We start from the raw sequence: 22,348 nt of genomic DNA on the forward strand, positions 1-22,348 counted from the left end.
AGGAAACTTAGTTTTCATCTTATTTGCCCCACCTCTACTTTAAACTTTGAGTGGTGCTGGAAGTAGCCTTCTGGGCAGGAAATTATTATCCAGAACTTTCATTCCAGATCCTCTGTTTGGTGGCGTCTGGCAAGCAGTGAAGAAGATAAAGCTCTTGGAATATCTCCTTTAACTTCATTCTTAATTGAGAGAACCCCAGCAGAGATTTAAAATCACAAAACACATAGCAGAGTAAAGCATGGAAATATAGGTACGGTAGTTAGACCTTTAAAACCGAAGTTCCTTCCAAAGTTTCCCTCTTCCCCTAGCATAGAAAAAGACCACGTTTGATAAGTTGAGAATGGTTTACTTACAAACTCTTCAAAGGTCAGATTTGTGTGCTTCAGAAAGTTGCACAGGCAATAAAACTTGGCTTAGTTGCAAAGTGGTGAAAGTTCCAAAATTACTGATATAGGAACATAAGAGTGGCTTGTGAGAGCCATGCAGTCTGAACTGGAGCAACCAGTTCAAACCTCTTCACTCACTGAGCTTCTCAAGTAGCCTGGGAGAGAACAAAGGCTTGATTACATAGTTCCTCCCAAGGTGAGAGGAAGTGGACATAGCTAAGTTTGGTAGGATAGTTTATGGTATTAACCCCTTCATGCATTAATTAGACATAAGTGTTGTTGGTTATATGAGCCTGGTTATCCCACAACATTATCTCTTATGATCAAGCACTAACTCCAGTGAATCAAAAAAATGTCCTCAGTTTAGTTTATGGTTTTTTCAACTAAGACACATAATCAAACTATTATTAATAAAACATAGAACACCATGCCTTGAAACTCCATTTGAAAACTCCATTTGTTACAAGTCAACCAGAAATAAAAAATACAAAATATATCTAATTCTGTCTGCACTGAAAAGAGAATTACAACCAACATATAAAAGAAAATGGGGAAGGGAGCTGATAAAATATGATCTTACAATGCAGCAAACTGAGTAGGAATAGTTCAAATCTATACCATCAGCACCAATTAGGGCTAATTTGAAGGGAAATTTATTCAATACAACCTATCAATGGTACCTTCTCCTACATAGACTGAGTGAAATACACCACCTAAATATGTTTTGTTGGAGGCACAAGAGAAGTAAAGCTGTGTTCTTGATGCCATCTAAGGATCAACTTTAAATAATAACTACTTTCCTTTGCCTTGGGGGATTCAATAAACTGGTCCAACGTCAGGTCAAGAAACACCCATCATTTGGCTTTGGCTCTTTCCCCCTCTGGTCTTGGACCTCTCTGTAGTATATCCACAACAATAGTAAACAAAGCAGACATTTAGCTGCTGAAATAGCTAAAGGACACAGATAGCTCACAATTTTCACATGTTTATATAACAGGCTGCATCTCCAGCTCTAGTTGGGACCAAGGGGGATGATGTACTCCCTAGGTGCAGGCAGAGAGGACCACTTCAGTTGTATTAACTCAGTCCTGAGCTAGCTCACTTGACAGTGGTACATGTTTCTCCCGTGAGGTGGGTTATTCTAAGAGACAGTGTCTGGTTCATGGGCACCAAATTAACTTCATGGCTGAGTAGGGATTTCAAATCCTGTTTGCTCAAAAAAAGAAAAAAAAATTGGTGTAGTTATTAATAAATAACCACAACAAATTAATACTCTGCTTGCTTTCCCCCCTACTTAAATCTTGCTAACCAGTCATGAGCATCTGAACAGAATTGCCTAAATCATAAATCGCTTTTGACTCCCTCCATCCGCAATACTAGGTTGAGCTTGCGCTGAATGCAGTTTTGCTATCCTAAAATCAGAAGATGAAGACCTACAGTGAGATAACTAGTTTACAACTCACGAAACTTGATTTATTTGCATGGTTTGGGGCTGGCTGTGGAGGAGAGCAGTTCTCTCATGTCTTTACCAGCGATGTTGCAGAGGGATATTAAACAGAGCAAACTTTTACTGGTATGGAACTACAGTTATACGGAAAGCTTCCCCTATTGATATTTTGTCCCTCAGACCTCTTATTTCTGTGTGTGATCCCTGATATGTTTCAGACCTACCTGCAAAAAAGGGTACAAATCTGCATATGATATACACTATATGCAAATTATGTTCACATATGTGTCTTCTTTTGCATGTGCAGCAGAGGGCTGAATCCCCACACAGTATACTGGCCCCAGAAAATCCTGCTGGCATCCCTGTTCAGTAGTAAATCATCCCTTGGACTATGCAGTTAATCAATTTACTTTATCACCAATAGCCATTGCAAAACCAAACAAGTTTTAAAGGCGCATACAGTTCAAAAATAAACAGAATGGAATGCCACATAAAGCCTGGCTTTAAGAACTATTTATCCTGGTTGGTTGGTTTTGCAAAGCAAATTGGCACAAAGCAACTACCATGTTAACTGGGGCTAGACCACCTTGGTGCTCTAAACAAGCATTTATTCTTCCATCCAACTTGCAGAAGCTGTTTCTAGGAGAAGCCCTGAGCAGACTGCAGACAAAATGGGGCCGGAACTGCAAGTGGAGACCAGCTGGTAGACCTTGGCCTCTGTCCAGAGTTCTTGCCTCCCACCACAGAACAACGTACACTATATGAATGAAGGAATTCTCCAAACGGCAATGATGTCAAAGCAGCAGGGACTCCTCTTCAGTTGCTCTTCTCAGAGGCAATATTTATGCCACAGACTGAAAGGGAGGCATTTGAACCATGCCTACCCTCTAGGGAGTCCTAACTTGGCATCCTGCATGCCCTCTCCACCCACCGTGCCAAACAGCTGGAATGGGCTAGGCTCCCTCCAGCGCCACTATGGCGGCACTGGAGCAGACACAATTTTACGGTCAACTTAAGCAAATGATCCATCTGGAGGCGAGTCTGTCCCACGGCTCTCAGCTTTCAAGGCCAGCACGTTCTCGGCCAGAAGGAAGGAAGCAGGGAAGAAGAAAATGAACACAGAGAAAGGAAACAGGGGGATAGGATAAATGGGAATAACTGTTACTGAATTTATCTGCATTTCTTCTACATGGACCTTTTCTCTCTCTCTCTCATTGCTGTAGAAGGACCTAACTGAGCATGGGAATGATGGATCAAAGCAGTGTCTGGAAGTAAGACCACTGGGATTCCCCCAAGAATCCCAGAACTTGCTAAAGGAAGAGTAGTATAAGGAAATATAAGAATTTGTTATATAATAAATGAAATTATATAATATTTAATGAAATATATATTAATTGATAAGACTCCAGTGCTCAGTTGTTCTTCAGTCATGGCTGCAGTAAATGCACTGGGTTTTAACTTGTACAAGAGTCATCCAAAGAAAGGAGAACTGACTGTATCATTTGCTAAGTAGAATTGGACACGTTACTGTCTCTTAATTTAATGTACCTCACAGGGTTGTTGTGGAAAAAAGAGAGAGAGGCTGGGTGGGCTTCCAGGTCACCTCAGAGGAAGTGTGAATTCATGTGGGGTTGGGGCATTGATAGTGGCACCCGGCAGCTAAAGCCTCTGCTTCTTCTCAGGCTCTTATTTGAAACATCCTATTAATTCTCCCTGAGAATCAAGCTACAGATGCAGTCATGGGCAAGTGGTGAAGAGCTACTTGCTTCTGGATAACCCTATGTGACAAATACTATTTCTATTTATCCAGAACACTGAGTACCCAAGGATTCCAAATCTCTCTCTCTCCAGGCAGTCTGGGGGCAGGAGATTGTATTCTTCCTCAACTCAGTTCAAACTGCCAGCTTTATTCAATTTGCTCCAGCAACTTTGACTTCATCTAGTTCACCACAATAACCTTGACTGAAATAACTTTTGATATAGCTTGTGGGGAGATTAATGGTGTGTCTGGTTCAACCAATTCACAGGCTTTGTCAAATGTTACCTAAGAAAGAATTCACACATACTAAATTCTGGATGTGAATTGGAGCCCATAGTCAGTTAATAGGGAAACACCTCCAGGTGAAGTTTGCAACAGGCCTTTTTACATGTTGCAAAATAAGGTTGATTCAGTCACCATTTCTTCCGCCAAAAGGAAAGAAAAAAAGATAGGGGACTGACTGAGCACTGTTGGTCAGAATCAGGGATGGAGGGAAAATTTGATTCAGACTGCATTTTGCACTTCCAAAACCAAAGATGAACTGAAACACAGCTGTCCTTTGAAATTTACCCTTTTCCAAATTTTTGCAATGAAGTTTTCCAACCAATGTTTACAAAAGTGCATATAACTCTGAATAAATGAAGATATTAGTGAAAATAATATACAAAAATCCATTATAGGAAGGGAAATTGACTTGAGGAAATGGAACAATACCAACTTCACCCTCTCAGACAAAATAGCCATGTTCAAAAATGAACACCCTCCTAAAATTAATGTACCTATTTCCAAAACCTCCCAATCTGGATTCCCTCAACCCAACTTCCTCCACAGGAAAAAACTACTCTTGTTTATTTTCTCACACAAGTCTTCTCCTTAAGCACTTCCATCACTTTTCCAACAAAAAAGACACTGGGACTCTTACACTTGGCTTTAAGAACAGAAAAGACGTTCCAATGGATTAGAGAGAGAGAGAAATCTAGTCCAGTATCCAGTTCTCACAGTGGCCAGCTAGATGTTTATGAGAAGCCCACAAGCAGGACATGAGTTCAGAGTACCAGTACTCTTCCCACTCCTGTTCCCCAGCAACTGGTGTTCAGAAGCATACTGCTTCTGCTACTAGAGTAGTACACACCGAGCCACCATGATCAGTAGCCATTAACAGCAAAATGTTAGGCATGTATATGTGGATGGGGTGGGAGACCAAGGGTGCACATGCAAACTTCATCCCCAACAGCCACGCACACATGCTCCTCTATCAGTCCATGTCTTCCCCAGTGTTGAGTAGGAAAGATCTGTGTTGGGTTGTTCTTGCATTCACTTAAATATGAGTAGGACATCTCATGTGATTGGGGACCCTAATAAAGCAGTGTTCCTAATCACATGCAGAGTGTCTGCTCAGTTTTATTCCAGTCGCTATGACGGTGCTGTGATTTAAGTGGTTTCATCCATGTGGAACTACATATGGTCATAATTTATTTTTATTTTTAATCAGGGGTAGAAAACTCTTCGTTATGTCCTGCCCCAACACAGCATTTGGAAAACGTGAAATGGCAATGGAAGGGGGAGATAAATATTAATTGTGCTTTTACGCAACAGACATCACATGGCCATCTAAAGAGAGGGGTCTAGTCCATTAAGTCCAAAGTCTAACTATACGTAGAAGCACCACTGAATATTGGGAAGATGTATGTTAATGGTTCACTCATTCTAGTAAATTTGCACATTCCCCCAACCTTGAAACAAAGCAGTCCAAAGATCTAGCTGGGTGGGCAAGACATTGAGTGAGTAGGTTTGTGTTGCTGCTTTGGTTCATGGAGGACCATAAGTGAGCAGTTGACAATGTGACAACGCACCAGAAGTTAATAAGAGAATCTGTAACTTTCAACAGGACCACAGGTGAGCAGGTGACAGTGTAACAGATCATCAGCGGCTCAAAAGAGAATATATTTTTTCTTTGTCTGTTGAGCGGGAAGGAGGGGAAGGGATTCCTGTTACAATTAGAAGCTCAGTTGTGTTAGCCCAGAGCTTTAAAAAATCTGTAATTTCAGTCACATAGGAAGCTTTACAGAATGGGGATTACAGTGAGGTACAGAGAAGTGGTCTCTCTCTTTCTCTCTCTCTCAGGTGCTGTTTCTTCTGGTACCTGCATCAGTCTCCCACGCTATGTTGATCCTATCCTGCTCTTCCAAGCTGCAGATCCTAGAGGGACTGCTGAAGAAAAGCCTCCCTCAGACACTTCAGGTGATCTTGAGCAATGTATTCTGGATTATTAGCTAGGAATATGGGACCAAATTCCTGTCAAAATCTTGCATCTTCCGAAAGATCCACATTTGGAGTCTGATAAGTTTGTTTAATTCAATAAACAGGTGCTTGAAAATATGGGTATTATACAGATACACTGCACAGAGAGATAAGATTGGCCGCAGCTCCTTGTTGAGGGCACAGCTGATGTGAACTGAGTGTGTGATGTGTGAAATGGCCCTGTCAATTCCTACACTTGGTTTGTCAGGTGGGAGGTGGAATGCCCTCACTAGGGATGAGGGAGAAATTCAATTCAGTTTGCACGACCTAATTTGCGCTTCCTGAAACAATACATGACAAAACACATTCTACATTTTTCTGAATCTTGCAATGTTGTTCTTCACACAGTGGCGTAGCAACCACTGCTGGCACTATTGTCTCCATCCAAGTTACAATCACAAAATGCATATAGTAAAGGATTCATAAAAAGGCACTGTATTGGAGAAATTGCTTTCTAAAAATATGTAAATTAGTTATAATCGTGCATATTAGGTGAAATTAACACCAAAAAGTGCCATTAATTTTTATGAGGACTTTTTATTTAATCCACACTAATGTGGAAATGAGGTGGACTGAAGATGGGAAAAATGGGGGGAACTGAGAGAAATGAAAAATCAACAGATTTTCCTATCCCTAGTGCTCACTCAGGACACCCCAATCAAGGCATGCAGCAGATACAAGCCTGACACAAACCACTAATTCTCTCTCCGACCCCAAACATTTCTCCCAGGCAGTCTCCTTCAACTGCAGCACCAACTCTGACATCATGTGACTCTTGACAGGTCTATGGTGCAGTCATGAACATAAACCGCGGGAACCCAGTGGGCCATGAGGTGATTGTGGATTCTTGGCCAGATTTCAAGGCGGTCCTGACTCGTCCACAGAGAGAGGTACTAGCCCTTGGGGATTTTGCAAGATACATTTTGTGGGATGTCAGCAGGAAACACTGCGTGTTCTGTGCTGGGGCCTCCTCTAAGCCAGGCTCAAACTGAAAGGGGATGTTGGCCTTGGTCTAGGAGCGCACCTTCGGCATTATCATCTGCCAAAGGGAGCAGGTGAAACTTCATCCATCATTTCATCTCAACATCAGGAAAATGTTTACCTGTTCAATTGTATGTCTCTCTTTTAGGCTGTTTCAGACAATGCGGATTTCCTGAGCAACATATATGCAGCATTTTATCGGGATCTTGATGTGTACCGGAAACTGTTGCTAGACACAGATGCCATCAACTGGGACCAAACCTTTGCTCTCTGCGGTAGCAGGCTGTTATTTCTAAGGGAAGAGTTACGAGATGAGGAGACACGGTTTAGTTACTTAATATGAATTTGATGAGGAAGTGACTGAAGTGAATGTAATACAAAACAATACATTGGGGAAGTAACATATGAGCTACATTCCAGGTTTTACTAGTGGTGTATAAAGCCCTACACAGGTCTGGTGGTAAAGCATGCTGTGATGGGAGCATGGGCTTTCTAGTATAGTGGTACCAGAATTTTCTGAAGTTTACTCATCTTAAAAGCAAAGCAAGCCCCAACATTGATATGTTTTTGATGGTTACTGAAACTTTTGTTTTCTCCCAAGCATTCCTGAATGAGTCCATTCTATTTGTGCTCTTTCAAATTCTGGTTGATTTTTATTTCTTAATGCTGTGTTGATAACCTCTATAATGTTTAGTATACTGTTTCTCTACACCTTTATTTGTCCAGTATTTTGCATTTTTATAGCTAAATATTCAAGTGCAGTTGGTTTTTTATTGGAGACTTTGTGGAGGAAGCTCCTCAAAGAGTTGAGAATACATTTTAAAAGAAAACCAGTCAATAAATATCTACAGTAAAGAGAGACAACAATACAGTGGTACCTTGGGTTACATACGCTTCAGGTTACATATGCTTCAGGTTACAGACTCCACTAACCCAGAAATAGTACCTCGGGTTAAGAACTTTGCTTCAGGATGAGAACAGAAATCGTACTCTGGTGGCGCGGCGGCAGCAGGAGGCCCCATTAGCTAAAGTGGTGCTTCAGGTTAAGAACAGTTTCAGGTTAAGAACGGACATCCGGAATGAATTAAGTACTTAACCCGAGGTACCACTGTAATGGGTTTTAGCAATACTGTACTTACGAGTAAGTGATAGGGTATTTTGTGATGCAGTTCTCCAGCCAAGTAATGCGATGCAATACTAAAGTGTGCATTAAGATGCATATATTAGTGAAAACAATCTGTGTGTATGTGAGAGAAGAAATTTGCCCTTAAAATGTGGATGAATTTTCATCAAATGTGGAGAATTGAACAAGGTTGAAAAAATAAGAAACTGAGGGAAATCAAAACTAGATTCACCCTTCCTTACCAGCTGCACATGTATTCCTTCCATAGCCTCCAAGGACAATGGGACTTTTCATTGTCCAAGGGCAGAAAGGGAGCAATGAACCTTGGATGACCTGAGTGATGGCAGTTCAGTATATGTGCAGCTAAAAATTTCTTGTCCTACCTGACAATACCACTCTCTTGGTGACATATACCGCTTTGTATAGGGAACCATGATGGGATATATGAGGTCTCTAAAGAGGCTATTGCTGCCAAGGAAATCCAGTTGACTGCAACCCCCTACTTTACCTACCTGAACCTCAACCCAGATAAACAGCCTGAGCCCCGGTGAGTGTCCATTGTGCTCCCTACTTCTTTCCTGGTTGAGGCACTGGCTAACCTGTGGTTCTTCAGTAGGAGAATCTCCATAGTCAAAATGCGTATGGACAATCCTGGCGTTTACTCCTTAGTTTGCCTTCATGTAGCTGGGACAGCAAGCCACCAAAGGCAGCACCAAAGGGGGTGGCACTGCCTACTCAAGGAAGGGAAGAAGAATACCACACAAAAGTAGGTTTACATCAGGGGTCAAGTTTAGAAAAGGAATCCCAAGAGCAGAGCGAGCAGTTCTTCATGTAACAGGAACCATCTTAGAAGAGGCATGCTCTGCTGAAGGGTGTGTGTGAATCACTTCCAAACTGGTGCCCACCATCTGTTATTTTTCCACATAATAGTGTTTGATAGGATGCATTTTCAATCACTTTTAATGGGGTTCTTTTTTATCTATGAAACTAAACAACTAATTGGTCATTAGTTTAAACTACTGGGTGTTAGGGCAAACAACAGGGAATCGGTATCATTTTCATGCCAGCTTGCTGGTGGTTTTGTTAAGACTGTTGAACTAAGGAGACTTTGAGGATGAGCCAGGAAGATAATTCTGCATTCTTATGTTCAGCTCTCTCCTCATTTCTCATCTCTTTGCTCTCCTAGACTAGATCCAGGCTTCACTTTTTCCTCCTTAAATAGCTCCCACATTGACCTGCTGAATGAAACGTGGCACTTTGGGGGCAGTGAACACAGCTGGAGATATCTGGCCAACATGGTGCAATGCTTCCCCAGTACCTGCATCCTGGACTCCAATGGTCATCCTATCAGCTGGATCATCATGGAATCTCTGGGTACACTGAGACACGGCTACACCCTTCCATCCCACCGCCGGAGGGGCTACTCATCTATGGTGCAGAGGGCACAGGCCAGGCGTGTCCATGCAGCTGGCTTCCCTGTATATGGCCTTGTTGCCCTAGATAATACCCCCCAGCAGAAACTGCTGGTCTCCCTTGGCTTCCAGAGATTATCTGAACTGTGTCATTACTGCATCCATTCTCCAGCTTCTCAGTGAGAGGAGGAGAGTGCAACAGTCGTTTTCCAGGATCATAGAATCATAGAGTTGGAAGAGACCACAAGGGCCATCGAGTCCAACCCCCTGCCAAGCAGGAAACACCATCAGAGCACTCCTGACATATGGTTGTCAAGCCTCTGCTTAAAGACCTCCAAAGAAGGAGACTCCACCACACTCCTTGGCAGCATATTCCACTGTCAAACAGCTCTTACTGTCAGGAAGTTCTTCCTAATGTTTAGGTGGAATCTTCTTTCTTGTAGTTTGGATCCATTGCTCCATGTCCGCTTCTCTGGAGCAGCAGAAAACAACCTTTCTCCCTCCTCTATGTGACATCCTTTTATATATTTGAACATGGCTATCATATCACCTTTTAACCTCCTCTTCTCCAGGCTAAACATGCCCAGCTCCCTTAGCCGTTCCTCATAAGGCATCGTTTCCAGGCCTTTGACCATTTTGGTTGCCCTCCTCTGGACACGTTCCAGTTTGTCAGTGTCCTTCTTGAACTGTGGTTCCCAGAACTGGACACAGTACTCCAGGTGAGGTCTGACCAGAGCAGAATACAGTGGCACTATTACTTCCCTTGATCTAGATGCTATACTCCTATTGATGCAGCCCAGAATTGCATTGGCTCATGTCAAGTTTGTGGTCAACCAAGACTCCTAGATCCTTTTCACATGTACTGCTCTCAAGCCAGGTGTCACCCATCTTGTATTTGTGCCTCTCATTTTTTTTGCCCAAGTGCAATACTTTACATTTCTCCTTTTTAAAAATCATCTTGTTTGTTTTTGCCCAGTTCTCTAATCTGTCAAGGTCGTTTTGAAGTGTGATCCTGTCCTCTGGGGTGTTAGCCACCCCTCCCAGTTTGGTGTCATCTGCAAATTTGATCAGGATGCCCTTGAGTCCATCATCCAAGTCGTTGATAAAGATCTTGAATAAGACCGGGCCCAAGACATAACCCTGTGGCACCCCACTAGTCACTCTTCTGTTCAATCCTTTCACTTACCAGTCCTCTGAATGGGAGAGAGGGAGATTATCACACCCTTTCAAGAACCATTCCCTGTTACTCTATTTTCCATTTAAATGCTACCTCAATTCCTGTTGATTAAAAACTTTGGTGCTGGGTTTGGACTGAATCAGACGACGTTGGGTTTTGGGGTGAATACCCATGACCCCCATTTTGAGTGTCTATTGCTCCGTTTGTGGGGTGCTGCAAAATGAAGTGTTTTCTCTGCAAAACACTGCTGCCAAATTTTTCTCAAAGTTTGGCCCCTGTTTAGAGCGAATCAGACGATGTTTGGTTTTTGGGTGGCCCCTGAGTTTGAGTGCCCATTGCTCTGTTTATGGGGCATTGCAAAACCCTGCAAAGCTTTTGGCTCCAGTTTGGGCCATCACCACTCAGTAGGCCTGAATCGACTATATATTTGATGTAAAAAAAAATTGTTTTAGTATTTTAAAGTTGTAAACCACCTTCGGTAACTTGGCAAGAAGGCAATATATATATCCAATGAATAAAATGTTTTCTGTCCTGGTAGCAGGCTTGTCTGTTTTTTTCTATTTGTTGCTGGTCATGAAACAACACCAATATGCCAAAATAAGAGGTTTTAAATGCCATCTCTTTGGATGCTGACATATTCATTCATTGGTGTTTTAATTTATTGACTGGAACTCCCTGTCTATTGACATTAAGGAGGCACCATAATGGTTCTCTTTCTGGGACCTGCTTAAAAAGTTTTTGCTTAGGCAATCCTACCCATATAGGTAGCAGTTACATGGGCTTATTCCTGCATTCACTTTAATATGAGTAGGATACCCCATGTGATGGGGGACTCTGATAAAGCAGCGTTCCTAAACATGACAGCAATGTCTGCTCAAGTTTATTCCTGTAGCCAGGACGGTACTGTGATTTAAGTGTTTTTATTATGCAGAACTGTGCGTGTTCATAATGCTCTGACACAGCAGTTGTAAAGGATGAAATGGCAGTCAGAGGGAGAAGAGCAATGTTAATTATATGCTTCACAACTGAAATCGCATGGCCATCTAAAGAGAAAGGCCTAAAGTCCATTAAGTCCAGGGTCTTAATGTGTGTAGATGCACCACTGAACATCAGGGAGATGGCTGTTAATAGTTCATTCATTCATTCTGGTAAACTTACACATTCCCTCCCCCCTCGTTGAAATAAAGCAGCCAACACAAAGAGCTTGCTGAAGGAGACTCTGACTGAGCAGTTTGACAGCACACCAGAGGCTCTTAAGAGAATCTGTAAGTTACGGAAATTATGGGGATGGGGCACATCTTTAAAGTTGTTAAATGTTACAAATGTTATGCATAAATGTATCCTTTAGACTTGGCAGCTCAGGGAAGTTACCTAGCTTTAAAAATCATATAAATCCAATCCTTTGCCAGTTTCCTTCATTCCACTGTCAATTTACTTCATTGGCCAAGGACTTGGAAACCATTCGGTCCCAGCCATAATTCCTCAAGCGGGGGTCATGTACTCACAGGAAGGTACTCATAGGCGTCAATTGCTGGGCAAAGGCACTCCTCCAGACTTGCCCAGGTGGCAGGCTATGCAAATCAAAGTTCTATTGTCCCTTTGTAGTACGTGCTTAGAATGTACTTCCCAATACATATCCTGTATCCGCCTGTTGCCCCAACACATTCCTCCTATGTTAAACATGTATAACCCTCCCCTTTTCTGATGTAGCAATGATGTAGTGATGATGCTTAATGAACTGTATGCTGGGATAAGATAGAAACTTTTAAAAGTCCTTGTCACCCCATCCTCGGGGTTCAAAATTCCTCTTTGAACCTGTTGCGCAATAAACTTTGGTCTGCAGCTATTTGCTCTGGTTGGTGGCTGGACTCCTCCCTTAATTCTGCAGGGACCCGCAGGCTCTGCCCAATGAGCATCCTCACACCTAGATTTTTCCGTAACACTGTACCACTCAACAAGAAGACACGGAGGACTACAGGCGAGCAAATGGCAGTGTGGTAGAACACCAGTTGCTCATAAGAGAATGTTTTATTCTCTATTTATTGAGGAAGGGATTCCTGTTACATTTAGAAACTCAGTTGTTGCACCATTGTTGGTTAAGTAAGTCCATCATTTATATAATAATAATAATATAATAATAATAATAATATCTTTATTGTCATTGCACCCTTCGGGGACAACGAAATTACTTGACTGCTCCATAAAAACACTAATTAATCAATACAGTATAATACAGCAAGGGAGATTAGATGACTTTCAAAGTCCGGGCTTCCCATTCAGGGCCGAGATCGCTCTGGAGAAGAAGCTGTTCTTAAGACGGCTAGTTCTTGTCTTCATCGTCCTGTATCTCCGTCCCAACGGCAAGAGCTCGAAGAGACAGTGACCAGGATGCGATGGGTCTTTTACTATGTCCAGTGCCTTCCTATGGCACCTTGTGGCATAAATCTGCTCTAAGGTGGAGAGTGGGCAGCCAACAATGCTCTCTGCTGCCTTAACAACCCTGCACAACCCCATCCTGTCCTGGGTAGTACAGCTTCCGTACCACACACATAAGCCATAAGTGAGCACGCTCTCAATGGCACAGTGATAGAAGGCAAGCAGCAGTTTCTGCGGAAGATGGTTTTTCCTTAGTAGTCTCAAAAAGTACAGTCTCTGCTGCGCCTTCTTCACAAGCCCCCTTGTGTTGACACTCCAGGACAGATCCTCTTGTAATTCAATACCCAAAAATCTGAACGTTGTTACCCTCTCCACACAGACCCCATCAATCAAAAGTGGCTGGACGTTGCTCTTCTGTCTCCTGAAGTCCACCACAAGCTCCTTTGTCTTCCTTGTATTTATGAGCAAGTTGTTAGCTCTGCACCACTCTGTCAGCCGCTCCACCTCATCTCTATAATCCGTTTCACCCTCCCTTTCAGAGATGAGCCCAATCACGGTTGTGTCATCTGCAAATTTGACAACCCTATTACTAGGGTGAGTAGCGACACAATCGTACGTGTAGAGAATATAAAGGAGCGGACTGAGTACGCATCCCTGTGGTGTTCCTATGTTAGTCTTGAGCATATTAGAGGTATAGGGGCCCAACCGAACCCTCTGGGGGCGGTCTGACAAAAAGTCCAATATCCACCCACAAAGTGATAACGGAAGCCCCAGATCTTCCAGTTTAGACATCAGACGTTGTGGTAGAATGGTATTAAATGCCGAGCTGAAATCTTAAAAAAGCAGTCTGGCATAACCCCACCGCTGCTCCAAATGTGCAAGGACGGCATGGAGGGCAATCGCCACAGCGTCCTCTGTCGATCTTTTCGTTTTATAAGCAAATTGGAATGTGTCCAGTCCCTCTGGTAGGCAGGCAATGACATAATTTCGTACCAGCTTTTCAAAGCACTTCATGATTATAGGTGTGAGTGCTACTGGACGAAAATCATTCAGATCTTCCGGGTTAGATTTTTTTGCTATTGGAACGATAATAGAGGACTTTAGGCAGGATGGAACAATAGCCTGGGCCAGGGATTGATTTAAAATCCCAGTGAAAACTCCTGCTAGTTGATCTGCACAGTCTCTCAATACCCTTCCAGCTACCCCATCTGGCCCTGTGGCCTTCCTTGGGTTGATTCCCTTCAACACCTTCCTCATCTCTTCTTTTTCCACAGAGACTACTGCATTCCTTTGTACTGATGATGGTAATGGTGGTGATGATGGCAAAGCCTTCACAGGGAGTGGTGGTGGTGTTGGTAAAGCCTCAGCAGGTGTTGCTGCAGATGTTACTTCAAAACGGGCAAAAAAGGCATTCAAATCCTCTGTGAGGGATGCCCCTCCCTCGTCTGCCAGGGAGTCCTTAGATTTATACCCTGTTAATTCTTGTACACCTTGCCACACCTGCCTGGTGTTGTTACTTTGTAGATGATTCTCCAGCCGCTGTCTATACGCCTCCTTTGCTACACGGATACCTCTCTTTAGATCAGCTCTAGCTAAGCTGTACAGCGACTTATTTCCACTTCTGAAAGCAGTATTTCTTGCCTTTAGCAACCCCCGGACCTCCCTTGTCATCCAGGGCTTCCTGTTGGGTAGATCTTTATCCGGCGCCTCCGTGTTACATTGTCAGTGCAGAACCTAATATAGTCCAACACTTGCTCAGTATGAGTCTCTACATCCTGTTGGGCGAATACCTCCCAATCGGTGTCATGAAAACAATCTTGTAGTTGTTGGGATGCTTCAGCTGGCCATATTGTAATATCCCTCTTTATAGCTGGAATCCGTTTCCTCAATGGAATATATTCAGGAGTCAGGAGCAGGGACACATGATCAGATTGGCCTAGATGTGCCAATGGTTCGGCCATATAGGCCTGTTTGACATTTGTATACAGCCTGTCCAGAGTCTTTTCTCCCCTGGTTGCACACTTTATGTGTTGATAGAATTTAGGTAGGACCACTTTCAAATCTGCCTGGTTGAAATCCCCGCATACAAGAAATGCAGCCTCGGGGTACTTGCCTTGTTGCCTGCTAATGGCATCATGCAGAAGACCCATTGCCTCATTGATGTTCGCATCCGGTGCAATGTATACTATAGTTATCAGTACTGCTGTAAATTCTCGGGGGATATATATAGGTCTGCATTTAAGCGTCATAAATTCCACAGTTGGAGAGCAATAGCTAGCTATCACAACGTGGTTTGTGCACCAGCTGTTATTCACGTATGCACACAAACCTCCCCCCCTTCTTTTACCAGAGTCCTCTGTTCTATCATGGCGGAACACTGTATAGCCTGTTAGCTCTATGGCTGAGTCAGGAATAATTGGTGTCAGCCAAGTTTCTGTAAGCAGCAGAAGACAGCATTCACTCACAGTTTTCTCCGTTGCTATCCACAATTTCCACTCCTCCAGCTTATTCACCAAAGATGAATTTCAGTGAAAAAGAAGGCATCTCAGTTTGGGGATTACACTGAGGTACAGAGAACTAGTCTCTCTCTTTCTCTCTCAGGTGCTTACAACTCACACTGTTTCTGCTGGTACCTGCTTCAACCTCTGCCTCCCAAGCTATGTTGATCCTATCCTGTCCTTCCAAGTTGCGGTTCCTGGAAGGACTGCTGAAGAAAAGCCTCCCTCAGACACTTCAGGTGATCTTGAGCCATGTATTCTGGGTTATTAGCTAGGAATATGGTACCAAATTCTTGCATCTTCCCAAAGATCCAAATTCAGAATCTGAGAAGTTTTTTTAAATCCAATAAATAGGTGCTTGAATAGGGTACCATACAGATATACTCCACAGAGAGCTAATATTGGCTGCAGCTCCATACTGAGGGTACAGTTGGTGTGAAATGTGTATATAGTATGTGAAATGTCCATGTGAATTCCTACAATTAGTTCATTGGGTGATAGGTACTAAGTCCTCACTAGGGAAGAGGGAGAAATGTGATTCAGTTTGCATTTATAGGTGAACTTACCTAATTTGCACATTCTGAAACAATGCATGACAAAACTCAGCTGCCCTTTGAAATCTACATTTCTCTTATGAAGTTCTCCAGCCAAGTAACATTCACAAGACTGAGAGGGTAAACTGTGCGTTAAAAATGCACATGTAAGTAAAATGACATTGTATTGCGGAAATTGCTTTCTAAAAATGTGTGAATTAGTAATAATCATGCATATTAAGCGAAATTAACACAAAAATGTCAATGAACTTTCTTTTTCTTTTTTTAAATGCAAACTGATGTAGAAATGTGGAGGACTGAGCTTAAGACGAGAAAAATGATTAACTGAGAGAAACAGAAAATCAACTGATTCTTCTATCCCTGTTCATCACTCAGGACACCCCACTCAAGGCACGCAGCAGATACAAGCCCAACACACCACACCACAGATGGCCTCCCCAGATCCCACACATTTCTCCCAGGCTGCCTCCTTCAACTGCAGCACCAACTCTGACATCCTTTGACTTTTGACAGGTCTATGGTGAAGTCATGAACATAAACCGTGGGAATCCAGTGGGCCATGAGGTGATTGTGGATTCTTGGCCAGATTTCAAGGCGGTACTGACTCGTCCACAGAGAGGGGTAATAGCCTTTTTGCAAAGGGTAGCTCAATGGGTAGAGCATGAGCCTCTTAATGTCAGGGTCATGGTTTGGAGTCCCAGGTTGGGCAAAGAGATTCCTGCATTGCAGGGGGTTGAACTAGATGACCCTTGTGGTCCCTTCCAGCTCTGTGATCCTCTGATTTTGTGGGAGGTGCTTGGTGGGATGTCAGCAGGAATTGCTGCGTGTTCTGTGCTGGGGCCTCCTCTAAGCCAGGCTCAAACTGAAAGGGGATGTTGGCTTTGGTCTAGGAGCGCACCCTTGGCATTAACAGCTGCCAAAGGGAGCAGGTGAAACTTCATCATTTCATCTCAACATCTGGAAAAGCTTTACCTGTTAAACTGTTTGTCTCTCTTTTAGACTGTTTCTGACAGTTCAGATTCCTTTAACAATATATATGCAGCATTTTATCGGGATCTTGATGCATACCGGAGACTGTTGCTTGACACAGATGCCATCAACTGGGACCAAGCCTTTTCTCTCTGTGGTAACAAGTTGTTCTTTCTAAGGAAGGAGTTATGAGATAAGGAGACTCAGTTTAGTTACTTAATCTAAATTTGATGAGGAAATGGAAGTGACAAAAGTGAATGTAATGGAGAAACATGAGCAAAATAAATACAAAACAATACATGGGGTGGCAGGCGGACACATGAATTAGATTCCAGGTTTTTCTGGATCTGGGTATCTGAGAAGCTATCTCGCCTCCTACAGTCCACTCCAGTCTCATGAGGATTGTTTTTTTTAAAATGAAATGTAGAGAACTGAACTGAGAAATTGAGAGAAATTAAAAGTGACAGATTTGCTCTTCCCTACAGACTGCACACGTATTTTCTCCACAGCACCACAAGGACAATAGAACTTTTCACTGTCCAAGGGCAGAAAGAGAGCAACATACCTTGGATGACCATCTGAGTGATAGCAGTTCAATATATGTGTACCTAACAATATATGTGTTGCGTCACCCAGCAACACCATTCTCTTTCTGACTTTTTACTGCTTTGTACAGGGAACCATGATGGGATACATGAGGTCTCTAAAGATGCTGTTGTTGTCAAGAAAGTCCAGTTGACTGCAATTCCCTACTTCATCTACCTGAACGCCAAGCCAGATAAACAGCCTCAGCCCCGGTGAGTGTCCATTGTGCTCCCTACTTCCTGGTTGAGGCACTGGCTAACCTGTGTGCTTCCAATAGGAGAATCTCCATAGTCAAAGTTGGATGGCAGTCTGCCATGGATACTTTAGTTGAAATTCCTGCATTTCAGCGTCCCTTCCAACTCTACAATTCTATGATTCTGCCTATGGACAAACCTGGCATTCACTCCTTCTTGTAGTTGGGATAGCAAAGCACCAAAGGCGGCACTCCAAAGGGGTAGCGTTGCCCACTCTAGAAAGGAAGGAGGAATGCCACACAAAAGGCGATTTGCATCAGGGGTCTAGTTTACAAAAGGCATCCCAAGAGCAGAATGAGCAGTTCTTTCTGTGACAGGCACCATCTTAGATGAGGCATGCTCTGCTGGGGTGAGATTGAAGGGAGGGGAACACAACTAATCAAACAGTTCCTGATATATGCCATTTACACACACACACAATCAGTTAGGGGGATGCATTGTTGGTTGCTTCTAACAGGTATCAGTTGGTCATTAGTCCAAACTGCTGGATGTTAGGGCAAACAACAAGGAATCAGTATCATTTTCATGCCAGCTTGCTGGTGGTTTTGCCAGGGCATCTGTCTGGAGTGCTGGACTAGGGAGACTTTGAGGATGAGCCAAGAAGATAATTTCTGCATTCATGTTCAGCTCCCTCCTCATTGCTCATCTTTCTGCTCTCCTAGGCTAGATCCAGGCTTCACTTTTTCCTCCTTAAATAGCTCCCACATTGACCTGCTGGATGAAACCTGGCACTATGGGGGCAGTGAACACAGCCGGAAATATTTGGCCAACATGGTGCGATGTTTCCCCAGTACCTGCATCCTGGACTCCAATGGTCATCCTATCAGCTGGATCATCACGGAATCTTGGGGCGCAGCTGCACATAGCTATACCCTTCCATCCCACCGCCAAAGGGGCTATTCATCTATGGTGCAGAGGGAACATGGCATGCGTGTCCATGCAGCTGGCTTCCCTGTATATGGCCATGTTGCCCTAGATAATACCCCCCAGCACAAACTGATGGACTCCCTGGGCTTCCAAAGATTATCTGAACTGTGTCATTACTGCATCCATTCTCCAGCTTCTCAGTGAGAAGTGGAGAGAGCAACAGTCGTTTTCCAGGATCCTGCCCAGTCCTTCCACTCACCAGTCCTCTGAATGAGAGAGACCTATCCACTATTCAATTTTGACCGCTCTTCATCTTTGCATTCCACAGTGTGTTTCTCTCTTCCTTTTGCCTTATTGTATTTTCCTGAATTTTCCTGGCCCTCCCTTATACATTTGACTTTTGATGTTTCAGTTCACGTACATTATACAGGAAGATCACACCTTACGCTTATTTAACTTGAAATATTAAAAAATAAAATAAAATATATATGAAAAATTGTCCAGTAGCACCTTAGAGACCAACTAAGTTTGTTCTTGGTATCTGAATAAGTGTGCGTGCACACGAAAGCTCATACCAAGTACAAATTTAGTTGGTCTCTAAGGTGCTACTAAGGGATGCAGGTGGTGCTGTGGGTTAAACCACAGAGCCTAGGACTTGCTGATCAGAAGGTCGGCGGTTCGAATCCCCGCGACGGGGTGAGCTCCCGTTGCTCGGTCCCTGCTCCTGCCAACCTAGCAGTTCGAAAGCACGTCAAAGTGCAAGTAGACAAATAGGTACAGCTCCGGCAGGAAGGTAAACGGCGTTTCCATGCGCTGCTCTGGTTCGCCAGAAGCAACCTAGTCATGCTGGCCACATGACCCAGAACCCCAGCGCCGCAATCCCAGAGTCGGTCACGGGGTCCCTTTACCTTTACCTAAGGTGCTACTGGACAATTTTTTAATTTTTTTATATATTTCTACTGCGTCAGACCAACAACCTTCTGAATCATTTAACTTGCATGATATCAACCATACGTGACTGAAGGCCACTCGTTGAAATCCTGCAACTTACCTAAATGTAGGTAACGTATACTCTCTGCCTTACTTGGGAAGAAAGGCTCTCTCTATGAGCCAGCTCTGGAAGCCCTGGGATGCACCCACAGGGGTCTTTCCAAGGTTTCTGTATACACATTTTTGTATATAAGCAGAACGCTTGGAACCAAACCCACACATAAGATGAAATTGTACTGTACCTCAGATCCTAAATGGTCAATGACCAAAGCAGGAGCCTAAGGATGTAATAAAATCACTTTTCTGTGACATGTTGTGTTATTCATCCCAAAGTTGAAGCCTTGTTCCCCAGATGATTGGAAAAACCTTTCCAAGAGGAGGAAGAGGAAAAAGATAACAATGACAAAGTACTTTGTGGTACAGTACAATTTCATCTTATGTGTCAAATATCAAAAGGTGGACCATTCACAGCCATGGAGTAGATGAGACTGTGAAGGTTCATTTCTTCCTGACCCCAAGGATTCACATTTGTCAGTGATGCCTGGAACCCATTGGGATCGGCAAGGTGGAAAACAAGGAGCCCAATGGTAGGTGGGCCTAGAGCCGATTTCAGGCACAGCCAACTCATTCTAGCTTTGTTCCAATCCTCCTCCTCATTGAATTTTGCAAAGCTCACAGCCACACCATACATTTAAAACACTCTTATATCCCTTTAACAGTCATGGCTTCCCCCAAAGAATCCTGGGAAATGTAGTTTCTTGAGGGTCCTGACCTTACTCTCAGAGCTGCGGTTTCCAGCATCCTTAACAAACTGCAATTTCCCCACACTCTCCAAGACTGTTAAAATGTTGGCATAGTCCACCAATCGGTGTTAAAGAAGGATAGAACTTTCTTTATGTATGCAACAACAGCAGCAAGAATACTTATTGCAAAGTATTGGAAGACACAAGATCTACCCACACTGGAGGAATGGCAGATGAAAATGATGGACTATATGGAATTGGCGGAAATGACTGGCAGAATCCGAGACCAGGGAGAAGAGTCGGTGGAAGAAGATTGGAAGAAATTTAAAGACTATCTACAGAGATACTGTAAAATTAATGAATGTTAGAATGATGACGGATTGAAGTTAAGCGGTTTCTAGCAGTAATGGTTAAAAGAATTGGAAAAATTCGTTTTTAATAGGTAAAAATTTAATGTTATATAATATATATTAAGATTAAAGATCAGGATTAAAAAGGAGGGAAAGGAATTGCTGGACTAACAAACTGAATTGGAATACAAAAGAGGGAGGTATGAGGAGGTCTGGGAAACAAGTAAACGTAAAAGAAGTGATGAAAAGATGGAATTGTTTTTAACTGTTTTTTCTTTTTCCTTTTTGTATTTTGTATTGTGTATTTTTCTTTTTATTGTTAATTTTCTTATTAATGTGATCCTTTTCTTGTGAAATTTTAATAAATATCATTAAAAAAAAAAAAAAGACTGTTAAAATGTTGGAAGAGGGCTTTAAACATATGGGGAGGAAGTGATCTTCAGATGAGGGAGCTGACAGCCAGCACCCCCCCACCCCCCAGGCAGGTTGCAAGTAAGGAGACAGGCACGTGGGCACTGGCTGAGGTTGCTTGTCTTTTGCCCCATTTGCTCTAAGAGACCACCTTCCACGGATGTTTACACATGCAAGACCAGTCATGGCTGCACTGGTGGCTGAAGCGAAGGAGTGAGGGCCTATGTCTATTTCCAGCTTCCTAGCAGCGGTTTAGTCATGCTGGCCTGGAAAGCTGTCTGTGGACAAACGCCGGCTCCCTTGGCCTGAAGCGAGATGAGCATCGCAACCCCATAGTCACCTTTGACTGGACTTAACTGTCCAGGGGTCCTTTACCTTAGCACTTAGTAAACTGAGTATCAGATCAGAATTCAAAAAGTAAAGGCATGATAGTGCTTTGCAATGAAAGGAAGGGAGCACAGATGCGCACCGTCGGCCTGTGACAGAATCAGCAGCAGCCCAAGAGAGATGTTGGGACATCCTCTCCCCTACCTTCCCAGGGCCTGCTCAGGAAAGACCTGTGTGAAGTGGGGCAAAGCAGAAGGGAGGCCGCTCAGACCCAAACACTTGGGCCATCACCTCCCTGTAGGCCTGAATGTACTCCTTCACTCTACATTTTATGTAATTTATTTCTTTTAGGATTGCATTCTGCAGTAAAATTGGTGGGAAGAGTTTAGTAATGAGGGGGACTTCCTATAGGATTTTAAGATTATGCAGCTATCTAAAATAATTTAACTAAGTCCATATTCTCCGGCTCTTGTCACTCACCTGAGGGAAGGTCTCTGTGGAGAGAGCATGTGACCTGCGACTGAGGCCTTGAATGGTTTTCAGAATCCGCACAGTTCTCAGCCCCCTACTTAGGGGGGAAACTGGAATTTCTGGCAAGGGAAAAGGATTGCAAGGGTGATTCAGTGAAATTACATATCCACTCTCCATTTTCATTAAAACTAGAGTCAGATTACAGCAAGTAGTTGGCAAGACAAATTTATAATGTGGGGCCTGAAGAGGGAAGGGTCTCTGCTCCTGCAAAAAAAGAAAAGGTTAACAGAGTACTTAAGTCGAACAAGCATTTGCGACTATATGGAATTGGCGGAAATGACTGGCAGAATCGGTGACCAGGGAGAAG

General features: G+C 43.3%; 2 protein-coding genes and 1 long non-coding RNA gene across 9 annotated transcripts; 2 read left to right on the top strand and 1 right to left on the bottom strand.

The window, feature by feature from the left end:
- Positions 1 to 1,300: 1,300 nt before the first annotated feature.
- LOC308462984 lies at positions 1,301 to 22,348 on the bottom strand. 2 transcript variants are annotated; one of them, XR_013979429.1, is made up of 4 exons: positions 21,991 to 22,348; positions 16,987 to 17,157; positions 6,996 to 7,166; positions 1,301 to 1,592 (listed from the first exon to the last, which is right to left on the bottom strand). It is a non-coding gene; the product is annotated as an uncharacterized lncRNA (long non-coding RNA). The 2 variants fall into 2 exon arrangements; XR_013979430.1 differs by lacking the exon at positions 1,301 to 1,592 and adding an exon at positions 5,728 to 5,865.
- Positions 5,735 to 9,620, top strand: LOC308462977 (glycine N-acyltransferase-like protein 3). Its single transcript, XM_080981084.1, has 5 exons — positions 5,735 to 5,833; positions 6,676 to 6,783; positions 7,023 to 7,149; positions 8,424 to 8,544; positions 9,184 to 9,620. The coding sequence occupies exons 1-5, from the start codon at positions 5,756 to 5,758 to the stop codon at positions 9,590 to 9,592; spliced, it is 843 nt and encodes a 280-aa protein (XP_080837210.1). The 5' UTR covers positions 5,735 to 5,755; the 3' UTR covers positions 9,593 to 9,620.
- Positions 11,804 to 19,472, top strand: LOC308462942 (glycine N-acyltransferase-like protein 3). 6 transcript variants are annotated; one of them, XM_080981008.1, is made up of 6 exons: positions 11,804 to 11,851; positions 15,564 to 15,699; positions 16,528 to 16,635; positions 17,014 to 17,140; positions 17,660 to 17,780; positions 18,485 to 19,472. In XM_080981008.1, exons 2-6 carry the CDS (start codon positions 15,622 to 15,624, stop codon positions 18,891 to 18,893), a joined length of 843 nt encoding a protein of 280 aa, XP_080837134.1. In that variant the 5' UTR covers positions 11,804 to 11,851; positions 15,564 to 15,621; the 3' UTR covers positions 18,894 to 19,472. The 6 variants fall into 6 exon arrangements, with proteins under 6 accessions (XP_080837134.1, XP_080837135.1, XP_080837138.1 ...); XM_080981009.1 differs by having other exon boundaries at positions 16,528 to 16,578; XM_080981012.1 differs by lacking the exon at positions 16,528 to 16,635.

The sequence above is a fragment of the Podarcis pityusensis genome, assembly GCF_964106645.2.
Source record: "Podarcis pityusensis genome assembly, chromosome: 1".
NCBI classification, from domain to species: Eukaryota; Metazoa; Chordata; class Lepidosauria; order Squamata; family Lacertidae; genus Podarcis; species Podarcis pityusensis.

What these genes read in the sequence shown, in the direction of transcription:
- LOC308462977 (XM_080981084.1), top strand. Translation starts at nt 5,756, where the DNA reads ATGTTGATCCTATCCTGCTCTTCCAAGCTGCAGATCCTAGAGGGACTG. An exon ending in TGACTCGTCCACAGAGAGAG is followed by an intron (nt 6,784 to 7,022) that starts GTACTAGCCCTT and finishes TCTCTCTTTTAG; the next exon opens with GCTGTTTCAGACAATGCGGA. An exon ending in GATAAACAGCCTGAGCCCCG is followed by an intron (nt 8,545 to 9,183) that starts GTGAGTGTCCAT and finishes TTGCTCTCCTAG; the next exon opens with ACTAGATCCAGGCTTCACTT.
- LOC308462942 (XM_080981008.1), top strand. Translation starts at nt 15,622, where the DNA reads ATGTTGATCCTATCCTGTCCTTCCAAGTTGCGGTTCCTGGAAGGACTG. An exon ending in GCCTCCCTCAGACACTTCAG is followed by an intron (nt 15,700 to 16,527) that starts GTGATCTTGAGC and finishes GACTTTTGACAG; the next exon opens with GTCTATGGTGAAGTCATGAA. An exon ending in CCAAGCCTTTTCTCTCTGTG is followed by an intron (nt 17,141 to 17,659) that starts GTAACAAGTTGT and finishes TGCTTTGTACAG; the next exon opens with GGAACCATGATGGGATACAT.